This window comes from Bactrocera dorsalis, chromosome 5 (assembly GCF_023373825.1).
Source record: "Bactrocera dorsalis isolate Fly_Bdor chromosome 5, ASM2337382v1, whole genome shotgun sequence".
In the NCBI taxonomy this organism is placed as follows: domain Eukaryota; kingdom Metazoa; phylum Arthropoda; class Insecta; order Diptera; family Tephritidae; genus Bactrocera; species Bactrocera dorsalis.
In genome coordinates, this window is record NC_064307.1 from 25,177,802 (window position 1) to 25,189,688 (window position 11,887).

The 11,887-nt window shown below is 37.0% G+C and overlaps 1 protein-coding gene across 1 annotated transcript; it reads left to right on the forward strand.

Moving 5' to 3' along the window:
* Window positions 1-4,502: 4,502 nt before the first annotated feature.
* LOC105224856 (probable G-protein coupled receptor Mth-like 3) lies at window positions 4,503-11,887 on the forward strand. The gene is made up of 8 exons (XM_011203076.3): window positions 4,503-4,593; window positions 6,870-7,415; window positions 7,485-7,638; window positions 10,225-10,413; window positions 10,496-10,747; window positions 10,808-10,979; window positions 11,045-11,227; window positions 11,779-11,887. Exons 2-8 carry the CDS (start codon window positions 6,897-6,899, stop codon window positions 11,849-11,851), a joined length of 1,542 nt encoding a protein of 513 aa, XP_011201378.2. The 5' UTR covers window positions 4,503-4,593; window positions 6,870-6,896; the 3' UTR covers window positions 11,852-11,887.

The following is an 11,887-nucleotide window of genomic DNA, read 5'->3' on the forward strand; positions in this document are numbered from 1 at the left end:
GTTTAGTAGTCAGTTACTGTGTTTTACTTATCAGGGCATTGTTCTTTGGGTGGGCAAATACATAGGTCAGTTCTACCTATTTGTATGTATTAACTGAGTATTTTCAAATGATGGAATGTTTGAGGAAAGCTGCCAAAGGTCACATTACGTGATCGGTTATTAATTAGTTAGTCGGGGTCATGTAGCTTACATTGCATTAACGATTCATTTCAATAATATTAGGTCTTCTCTACGGGGTCTCATTCACGTCCTCGCCAAACAATTACATTCAGATTTAGTGAACATAACCTATTGATTTCCAAAAGATCTTTTGTTCCGAATTTATCAATAACCGAATCGTTTAAAGCCTTTTGTAAAAGCAAAAGTAAATCGCTTCGAATAAAATTCTGTAGGTCGCTCATTTGATGTTATAAAGTCCACGAAGGTCGAGTAGAGTCGAATCTGTGCCGTTCACATCAACCCGGACTGACGTACATATGTAACAACTTGACGCTTTTTGCGTCGAGACTTGAAATTGAAAGCGTACAAATACAGCTTGTGCAAGCGACATCGCTCTATGGGCTCTTGAAAAGTTCTAAGAATATCTGACGTTTTCGGGCCATATTTTTTTTAGTGATGAGGCATATTTTTGGCTCAGTGGGTATATAAGCAAGAAAAATTACCGCATTTGGGACGAAGAGCAACCTGAAAAGATTTAAGAGCTGCCATTTCATCCCGAAAAAACAAAGATTTGATGTGGTTTGTGGGCCGATGGAATCGTCAGTGCATATTTCCTCAAAAATGATGCCGGTGAGAATGTAACCGTCAATGGCGACAACGCCATTATAACCGATTATTTGATATCCATATCATGATCTGGACGACATTTAGCATTAACAAGACGGCGCAATTTCCCACACATCGCCTCAATCAATGGATATATTGAGAGAACACTTCGGTGAGCAAATAATTTCACGTTTTGGGCCTGTCGATTGACCACCAAGATCATCTGATGTCACATCGTTAGACTTTTTCTGTAGGGATATGTAAAGTCTAAAGTCTATGCATTCTCGCTTTGATTCAGGGGCGAACGAGTTATCGAAAATTGAACTCAACGGATGGACCATCTGAGAAATGCCAACGAATGTTCTTTCGAATGATAATAAACATTCCTCATTCAAATTTGAAGTTTCTGTGCTTTTTGTTTAAAAAGGTAGGGAACTTCGAAATGGATCACCCTTTACACTATGCAATGAAATTAACTTTAATAAAAAGTGTCTTAAAGTTTTATTTTTAGAACGGTGTGATCTTGTAACAGAACTTTTGGCGGAACTAAATAGACGGAGCTCAATGATCTCGATATCTATAGGATGTATGTATATACGCACTCATTAACATATTTTCCGCTTACTAAAAAGTGTGGGTAAGCGTAAGGTTTGTCAAATTGGTATACATAGATAACAATCCGAAGATATCGTTTTTAAATTTTTGGAATTAGGTGAAATTCCTGCCTCAAAACATTTAGGCCAAAGCTTTCTCAAGTGCTTACTGTTTGGCGCTCAATTCCTAGTGTTTGGCCTCAGACATATTCTTAGTTTGCTGGGTTTAATTTTTAATAAAGTGGCAACTCTTGTCTTGTTTTTTTTTTTATCAAATTTTCCTCAAACATTTTTATAAATATCTGTCTTTGATGTGTGCTTAGACTTGCATTTACATTTTTTTTAACTGAGTGTCAACTCTTTTCAAAATATGAAATTTCTGTACGAAAATCTTAACGAGTTTCTTATGGCATATTGCTTCCAACAGTAAAACATTGTTGTTGCTTTTCTTCGTATTTTTTAGAGCAGAAAGCAGAGCTAATACAGAAATAGTTGAGTGGTGATTACGTTATGGTATGGTATACAGAGAGCATTGAATGAAATTTTATCGAAACAAATTTAGAAAAGTACAAAAGACTTGGCGTGAGATGAAGTTGCAGTTGAGGCACTATCAAATTTGACAGAAATTCTCTGAAAATAAATGTGAGTTTGAAAAAAAATCTTTAAACTTTAGTATGAATCACTTTCTTTTGTTGTTGCTGGCGATTTTAGCCCAATGCTGCATAAAGGGCAAGCGGACTTCAATAAATCAAATACTGGATACTGTAATACTGTAATTAAACACCAATTGCGTCTATCCTAAGCTCTTGTAATATCTGCATGTTTTTTATGTCGTGATAAGGATTTTTTTATAACAAAAATAAGATATCCTAATCCGATCTAAACAATATATTGAGAGTAGTATTCCGATCATATACAGGAATAGGCTTTAGAATTTCCATACATATGTTTACTCGGTCTTTTGTTGGTTAAATTCAACATCGTCTACGAATGGACTTGCGAATAAAAAATGCGGTGGTAGGTACTTACATATAAAGGGTGATTTTTTAAGAGCTTGATAACTTTTTTTTAAAAAAAACGCATAAAATTTGCAAAATCTCATCGGTTCTTTATTTGAAACGTTAGATTGGTTCATGACATTTACTTTTTGAAGATAATTTCATTTAAATGTTGACCGCGGCTGCGTCTTAGGTGGTCCATTCGGAAAGTCCAATTTTGGGCAACTTTTTCGAGCATTTCGGCCGGAATAGCCCGAATTTCTTCGGAAATGTTGTCTTCCAAAGCTGGAATAGTTGCTGGCTTATTTCTGTAGACTTTAGACTTGACGTAGCCCCACAAAAAATAGTCTAAAGGCGTTAAATCGCATGATCTTGGTGGCCAACTTACGGGTCCATTTCTTGAGATGAATTGTTGTCCGAAGTTTTCCCTCAAAATGGCCATAGAATCGCGAGCTGTGTGGCATGTAGCGCCATCTTGTTGAAACCACATGTCAACCAAGTTCAGTTCTTCCATTTTTGGCAACAAAAAGTTTGTTAGCATCGAACGATAGCGATCGCCATTCACCGTAACGTTGCGTCCAACAGCATCTTTGAAAAAAATACGGTCCAATGATTCCACCAGCGTACAAACCACACCAAACAGTGCATTTTTCGGGATGCATGGGCAGTTCTTGAACGGCTTCTGGTTGCTCTTCACCCCAAATGCGGCAATTTTGCTTATTTACGTAGCCATTCAACCAGAAATGAGCCTCATCGCTGAACAAAATTTGTCGATAAAACACATTTCGAACCGAACACTGATTTTGGTAATAAAATTCAATGATTTGCAAGCGTTGCTCGTTAGTAAGTCTATTCATGATGAAATGTCAAAGCATACTGAGCATCTTTCTCTTTGACACCATGTCTGAAATCCCACGTGATCTGTCAAATACTAATGCATGAAAATCCTAACCTCAAAAAAATCACCCGTTATGTATATAAATATAATGTAGAGTAATTGAAAACCCCTAATCTGAGTCATTCTTGGGTTTGTAAACCAAAACAAATCCGTGTATAGTGTGTGTGGGTATAGCCGTTTGTGGAAACATGCCACTAACGCAAGAGACCACAGATTCTTATTTTTCAAAGAGAAATTGTGCAGTGAAATCCCAAAACCGATTAAATAAAATCTGTATTCGTTAACGCTTTTTTCATGGTGACTGTCACAAAGTAGTTTAACGAGCTTCCAAGTGATCGCACGGCGATTCTGAATGAGCTGCGCCATTCTCAAAATTTTCCATTGATTATTTTGCATATGAAAGTGCTTGAAGCGACTGATGCCGAGTTTTCCCATTCCGAACAAAAAGTGCAACTATGTATGAGTCCAGTTCACAGCATTCTTTGAAACTGTTTAAACGCAATTCGAAGCAGTTTCAGCGGCTTTCGAAAGGTGGATCTGTATACCATCTGTATGGATCTGTATACCAGTGGATCCTTACATCAAAGAATAGTCATAACAATGTAATTTACCCGTAGAACTAGCTCCGCAAAAGGTAGACCGCCTCATCGGCCGGAAAAGTGATAGTTACTGCTTTGTGGATGATCCGAGTAATCTAATTAACGGTCACAGGGCGCTTCTATGGTAAATGATTGGGTCGGTTCGACGCCAAATTGGAAAAAATATAATTTAAATTTATGAAGAAGACGCGAATTTCAATTATGTCAACTCACCGGTCAAAATTTCCGCCATCGCCAGGTGAAATAGTTCGAACAGACTTCGAACTGGAATCCAATCTCCCGTATGCTTCATATTTGGTTCTGTGAGATTTCGTTTCGTATACAAGCTTAAAAAAGTTACTCACCGGGTAGAAATTTTATTCAAACCAGGGGGTTATCGCTGTCACGAAAGTTGTTTTGCAGATCTTCTGTTGGAGTATCGCTAAGGCAAGTGTATCGAGCTCTAAGAGACTATATTGGCAAATAAATCTCTATTAACTATAAGTTAATTACTTATTGGACCGCCATAGTATATAATTATGTCAGCAAAATATAATTCTGAGAAAAAATAAAATTTTTGAAATTTTCTTTATAACCGAGTGCAAAAAACTCTGCGGTTTTATGAGCATAATCTGGCAAAATATAGCTTAAGCTTAAAAGCATAAGTCAGTACATATTTAGATTTGAGCTCGTCAATAACGGCGATCGCGCTAAAAGCCCGGCGGTGTGACTTTAATTAAATTTATAAAATAATTTTCACGGTTAGTAAATGCAAATATTAAAAATTTTAATAGAAAAACTAAAAAAATTGTAGTAGAAATAGTGGGTGTGTTGAAAATAATGTAATAACTGACTTTTTGCAGAAATTTTATCAAATAACTGTGAATTAATATAACTTTATGATAAAAGTATATATGTATGTATATGCCAATGCTAAATAATTAATATCGCTAAAGTCTATGCTTTGTGTGAGAAAAATATTTTAAAGTCGAATATAGACATACTCGTACGAATATTACATATGTATGTGTAAGTATGTAATAAATGTATGTATATAACAGAAATATAGTTATTATGTGTGGTAAGAAAGCAGTTCTTTTGAATGCATACAGCTCATTTCTTCTGTATAATTATAATCATACTCTTCTGTACATAACATTGCTGGTTCCAGGAAACCACAAAATAAACAAGTAAGAAAGGCATAAGTTCGGGTGCAACCGAACATTTTATACTCTTGCAACTTGCCAGGGAAATACTTTAAGGCGCTAAACGTCAACCCGAATTAAGCATCGCAATCTAGGCTTTTTCGTACAAAGGATGATCTATTTCCAGGTTCCCAACTTAAAAAAAAAAAACATAGAAACTTCGAATTTATTTCCTGAAAATTGTCTCCTCAAATTTCATTCTGAAATGTTGGCCGCGGCTATGTCTCAGGTCGTTCATTCGTTGAGTCCAATTTTCGATAACTGGTTCGAGCATTTCGACTGGTAACTGGAGTATGAGGCACGTGATGTGTTGCTCCAAGGCCTGAATCGAAGCGGGATTGCCCGCATAGACTATAGACTTCACATATCCCTACAAGAAAAAGTTAAACGGTGTGATATCATACGATCTTGGTGGTCAATAAACCGGCCCTAAACCAAATGTCGCCGAGATCACGAGCTTCAATTTCAAGCATTAACTGTCGCCACTGACGGTTATGAAACACTATATAGGAATATGAGTCATATAACATATGTATTTTTGGCATTGAGCCATAGTATATCCAATATTATACGTTGTGTTAATTTTGACGAAAGTTTGATGATCTTATATTGGGTATATAGTAGGAGATAGCCTTAACTCGATTTTATGTATTTTTTGCCAAACCTACATGCAGTTAAAAGGCCACAGTGTAGTAAAATGCTCCCAAGGTTTCATCAGGATTCCTCACATACAATCATCAATAAATGGAGTGAAGTCAGCCAGATGTTTGAAAATTCTGATATTAATTATATAGAGGCTAGGAAAAGTTTTCACCCAATTTTATTTTAGGCACAAAAAAACACTGCTTTGAATAAAATGCGCTCTCTCATTTTAATTCAGATAACTCTCATATTAGCCGATATATCCGATACGGTAAAGTCACCCGGAAGTTTAAAAGTCTTTATATATAGGGGCTCGGGGCAGGAAAGGAGTTTCAATTGTATTTCTCACACATTGACCGATATAATCGGTCCCTAGGGTCTTGAACAGTTTTGGTCAGATTTTAACAGTTTTAAGTCATGAGGTGGCATATCTTAAACGCACTTTTCGTGCAAAGTTTTATCCCCATATATTCGTTGGTGCTTGATTTGATTTACTGGAAAGTGAACGAATCAGATGGAAATTAAAATTTTGTTATATGGGATGTGGGCGTGGTTATAGTACGATTTCGCTAATTTCCACATTGTTTCATAGGAATGTCAGCGGAATGTGAAGTTTGTTACGAGTTTGGTCGAAATTATTTAAGTCGTTTTTAATGTTTGGGATTTTATCTTAATGTGAGCGTCACCATCCAATCATTGACACCAATTTGGTACCGACTACTCTGAAGCTCTCAAATTTGTATCTCATTAGGGAGATTAGTTATAGCTCCTGTTCTTTTTTCGGTTAATGGCGTTTTGTGGGCAAGGCAATAAGCCAATTTCCCTCATCTGCAACGCGAACCTTCTAATTGTGAAAAAAACCAAGATATCTCAATTTTTTCACAAGTGATCGCATGCACGGACAGACGGACAACCACCTGAATTTTAATTCGTCTCATAATCCCGATCATTTATATACATATATCTTGATTAGAATTCGATGTTACCATTATGTTCTGTTACACAGCTAAGGATTCCTCCAAATATTTTTTTCTTTTTAGTTACATAATATATTTTTCTGAACAGTGTGCCATCTATATAAAAATATGAAGTTGATTTCATATAATATTAAGAATTTACTTAACTTTGTTATATTCACCCGTTATTTATTGTTCCAAAAAATTTTAATTTTTTTATGTATCATATTCTAGGATTGCCCTATAAACGGAAATTTTGCAATGGGTACCAACTTTAAAGTCCACATATGCCTTGCTTTATGCTTTGTGATTTATTTAACGGACTCACTCGATGCTTTATCGATTATCCCGAATTGTGCTTTTGAAGACACCGTTGACTTAACCGGTAGCGAAAGATTTAGCAACGGTTCTTACCTTTATGAAGGTGTACTGGTGCCACCGCATTTAATCGGCACTTACGACTACATTCAACTCTACGACGGAGAACATCAAAAAGTGCCGAGACATCTGCGTGGTTGTGCGTGCCAAATTAAAAATTGTTTCAAGCTCTGCTGCAATCGTTGGAAGACGTTGCAGGTTAATACTGACTTTCTATGGGAATGTGCGGAATCGTCTAAAGAATACGGATATACGCCTTATGTAAATATTACCTCGTCTAATGATAGGGTGGTTTTAAAGAATGCGTTGAAAGACTTTTTGGTGCAGGTGGGATTACCATGTGAAGATGGGTATAAGCTAAACTCGGTTAAGGACCCACGCGACAATTGGACCTTATATGAGGTAAAATAATATTATATAATTATTTATTTATGCAAACTATGGATTTAAGAAATTTGTGACATTTTGTAGAATGGTATATTGTTCCGCAAATACGATAATCAGAGGTTAACCCGAGGAGAATATTGCATGACTGGCGTTGAAATAGATGGTGTATCTCAGTTACAACCATATAACTGTCCCATACTGTACTTTGAAGCGTCGGAGATTAAAGCAAACACTATAGGTAAATAAATTGTAAACACACATAGTACTTATGTATAAATGATCAGCGTGACGTGCTCAGTCGATTTAGCCATATCGGCCTGTCTGTCCGTCTGTATCTAGATGAATTAGTCTATCTAGTCTAGTCTTGCGACATCGATATGATCTGTGTTTCTCTTTAAGGAGCTGCTCATTTTTATGATCCGATAAAAAGAGTAAAGAGCCGCACTACAAACGGATCGATTGAACTTAAGTCTTTGTGTAAAAAACTTGAGGAAGCTTCAGCGAAACCACTCCGACATATTCTGTTTAGGGGTTCGCTGAAGTCTAAGTAATTGCAGCGTCTGTTTACCGGAGGTGCGGCTGCGAGTGGTCGGTCTTGAAATAAATAGCGAGCCACTTGTGTGTGTGTGTGCGTAAATGTGTCGAAAAGTTTATACCACTCGTTTAGCGAGGTTGTGCAGTTTAGGACCGGTCACCTAGAAACCACTGCCAACGAAAAAGAAACAACAGCCTCGGCTGAAAGACCCCGCATTTGATGACGACCACAGTAAACGTAATAAGGACTATGATTTGAGCGCATTCACCTTTAATGTTAGGTCCCTAAATTGACGATGCTCAGCTGGTTGATGTTTTCGTAAAAGTAACGGTTGACATCACCGCCGTCCAAGAAATATGAAATAAGGTATATATAAGGTATATAAAAGAGCGAAAATTTGGATTTGTAACACTGATTTACGCCCACGCCCCGACGGAATAGAAGGATGATATGACCAAAGATACCTTCTATGTGTTTCGAATTGCAATTGCAATTACCCGTCTAAAAAGCAACAAAGCGACAAAGGCTGACGGATTACCGGCTGAGCTTTTCAAATACGTCGGCGAAAAACTAGCAAGATGCAACAGCTTCTTTGCAAGATTTGGGCCGGATGATTGAAACCTAAGTGTACTCTGGCCAACCGACAAAAATTGGGACCCCAAAATCTGCGCTAATTATCGCCTTCCTAATATACGTATCCTTATCCTTATCGAGCATAATATGGATCAGGTTTTCACCATGTGCCAAATCTTGAAAAATAATCGTGAAAAAAAAATTAACACACACTACCTCTTCGTTGATTCTAAAGAACTTTTCGACAACTGCCTCTATGCCGCTATGTATGAATTTGGTATCCCTATCAAGCTAATACAACTCTCTAAGTTGACGTTGAGCAACAGCAAAAGCTCTGTCAGGATCGAGAAGCACCTCTTCGTCGTGTAACTTCTCAATCCTAACTTTGAAGTCGTAGATAAACGTAGATATCTTGGAACCTCCATCAACACCAACGAAAACAATATCGGCCTTGAAATCCAAGTAGGTAATTGAAAAGTAAAGTCCTCTCTCGACGTACAAAGACCAAAGTCTACTAATTTCGTCATCATTCCTGTCCTTCTATATGGTATGGAACATTATCTGTTGAGTCAGCCTTAAGAGTGTTCGAGAGAAAGGTTTTGCGGAAGATTTATAGTCCTTTGCGCATGGCAACGGCGAATACCGCAGTCGTTGGAAGGATGAGCTATACGAGATATACGGCGACTTTCACATAGTTCAGCGTATCAAGAGACAGCGGTTGCGCTGGCTAGGTTATGTTGTCCGGATGGAAGAGAACACTCCAGATTTAAGGCTTTCGATTCAGTATCCGCCAGTGGAAGAAGAGGAGGAAGAAGACCTTCACTCCGTTGGAGAATTCAGGTGGCTGCACTTGGTATCTCGGATTGGCGAAAAGCAGAAGCGATTGGCGCGCTATTGTTAACTCGGCTATAACCACGTAAACGTTGTATACGCAAGTAAAGAAGACTATACCCGTTCGGATTGGACAATAGTAGCATTTGCCGGCCGAACAAACTAGTCGATCAAACTCAAACCCTTTCGTGAAATTTGTTTTTATTTGCCAAGATATCTTCTTGCAATTCGGCATAGATTATTATTCAAAGCGTCGCCATAATCTCCGAACATATTGTTCAAAGCGGACCACTATAGCATATCGTTGTCGTTCAATTTGACCGATTAAAATCAAGATAAAGATATTTGTGCATCCCTTTAAGCTATAAAAAATGCACCTGTAAGGTATTATAGCTTCGGTGCAGCCGAATTTTACTATATTGAGATAGTTTTATAAAACGAAGCTCCCCGAAAACTTTGTAAATCAAGACTTTTAAATTCACAAAATATCTGACTCAAATGATAATTTTTTGGCGGCATCAAAAAGACTTTATCTAGAGTTATTAAGTTCGATCTCCAAAAGAATTTGAAGTCTCACTGTATCTGATCTATAGGTTGGAACATTTTAGTGCGGTGAGCTATTTATTAAAGGTTTACTCTTACTGAGATAGAATGAAAGTACTCAAAGTACTTGAGAGCAATCCATTTTCAACAGTCGTTATTTAGGGAGATCAATAAGAATGAAGTCAGTAAACCCACTACTTGAAATAGAGGCGAACTTCAGTGACCACATCATGGACATAACGTGAAGACAAATAGGGTAGCACAGTCTACTCGTATTACATTATCATTATTTTTTTTCTTTAATTTTTCTTATAATTATTTTATTAAATTTCTTCCAAACAGTGATGTTTGTTTCCTTGCCATTTTTATTGCTAACCATACTGATCTATTGTGCCATACCGGAGCTATATAAAAATCTATACAACAAATGTTTGATTTGCTATATGTTCGCGCTGGCAATTGCGAGTACGATGATTATTGTGGTCAATTTGCGAACGGAGGATTTCAGTCACGTTGCATGTACTGTAATGGGTGAGCGTATTTTAATGAATTTGATTTAATTTTTCAATTTACTTCCATGCCAACATATTTATACACGTTTCTTGTATAATAGGTTCAGTCGCTTATTACTTTTACCTGTGCGCTTTCTTCTGGCTCAATAGCATTTGTTACGATATTTGGGCCACATTTTCTGGATACCTCATCGTTGCGTCACAACAAGCAACACGTAGACATTTTCGCAACTACTCACTCTACGCTTGGGGAGTGCCATTGTTGATGACTATTGTGACCATGACATTACAGTTTTCCGATATAGATATTCGATACAAATCTGGTATCGGTGTTTCCCATTGTTGGCTGAAAAGTAAGACAGTTCATATTGAAATAATGGATTATCTTTAATTTCTTTTCTTCTCACTTCCAGTGGATGATTGGTCAGCTATGATGTATTTTCATGGACCCTGTTTATTGCTCATCGCCGTTAATACAGTGATGTTTTGTTTAACTGTGCACAAGATCTATAGCGATAGCCAAGAAATTAAATGCGTCTCACGGAGCTTGAACTGCACAAGGCACCGGAAATCACATGAGCATAGGTGAGTTGTTTGGTTCGATATACTCGTAAATGAGAAAATATACTATTTGCTATTCTCTCTTCTAGTGCTTGGCTATTCTTGCGTTTGTTTATTGTAATGGGCGTCAATTGGATTTTGGAAATGATCGGTTATATAATGGGACCAAATGCGATTTTCCAGGTGGCCGATTACTTCAACGCATCCCAAGGCTTGATTATATTCACGCTCTTTATTTTGAAGAAATCCACACTGCTGCTAATTAAAAAAAGGTAATGTTATATTGTACATCGTTTTTTTTTTTTTTTGAATTTACAGTTTGCAAAGTAACAGGATGCGACTCTGATTTCGACAACTTCAATTGACGATTCTAATTCAATTCTAACATTCGCACGTCGGGTCAAAGTAGCCGAAATGAAACCGTGCCGTTTTTTCGGTCATAAACTGCCCACTCGACAGCACATCTCAAAACAACAGTTTTGCGTTTCTAAAACCACAATATCATACGGTTTTAAAGTCCGCTAGAGCACTATAACTCTTTTTGTTTCAGTATTTTAGTGTTTTCGAAAAAAAGTTTGCAAACGTTTTGTAATATTTTTGGAAACTCTGCTAGATGAACTTCCCAGTCGATACTGGGTTTGTAAAATTTTACAAATGAATTGAAAAAAAGAGTCAAAGAGTCGAGAGCTCAAAGATTATTAGAGTCGGGTTCGCAAGATTATCATATACTATACTTTCATCTGCTGGATAATAGTTGGAGTTTTCGTGTAGCTAATTTTATATTATTTATTTATTGAAAAATTTTAAATTGTTTCTTTATTAGCATAACAACATCGGAATGCAAGATGATCATCTGCCTAAGACGAAAATTCAACCAGTCGCCCGGTCACAATTAGAAAAAATCAAACACATTTTTCAAGTATATGCCATAA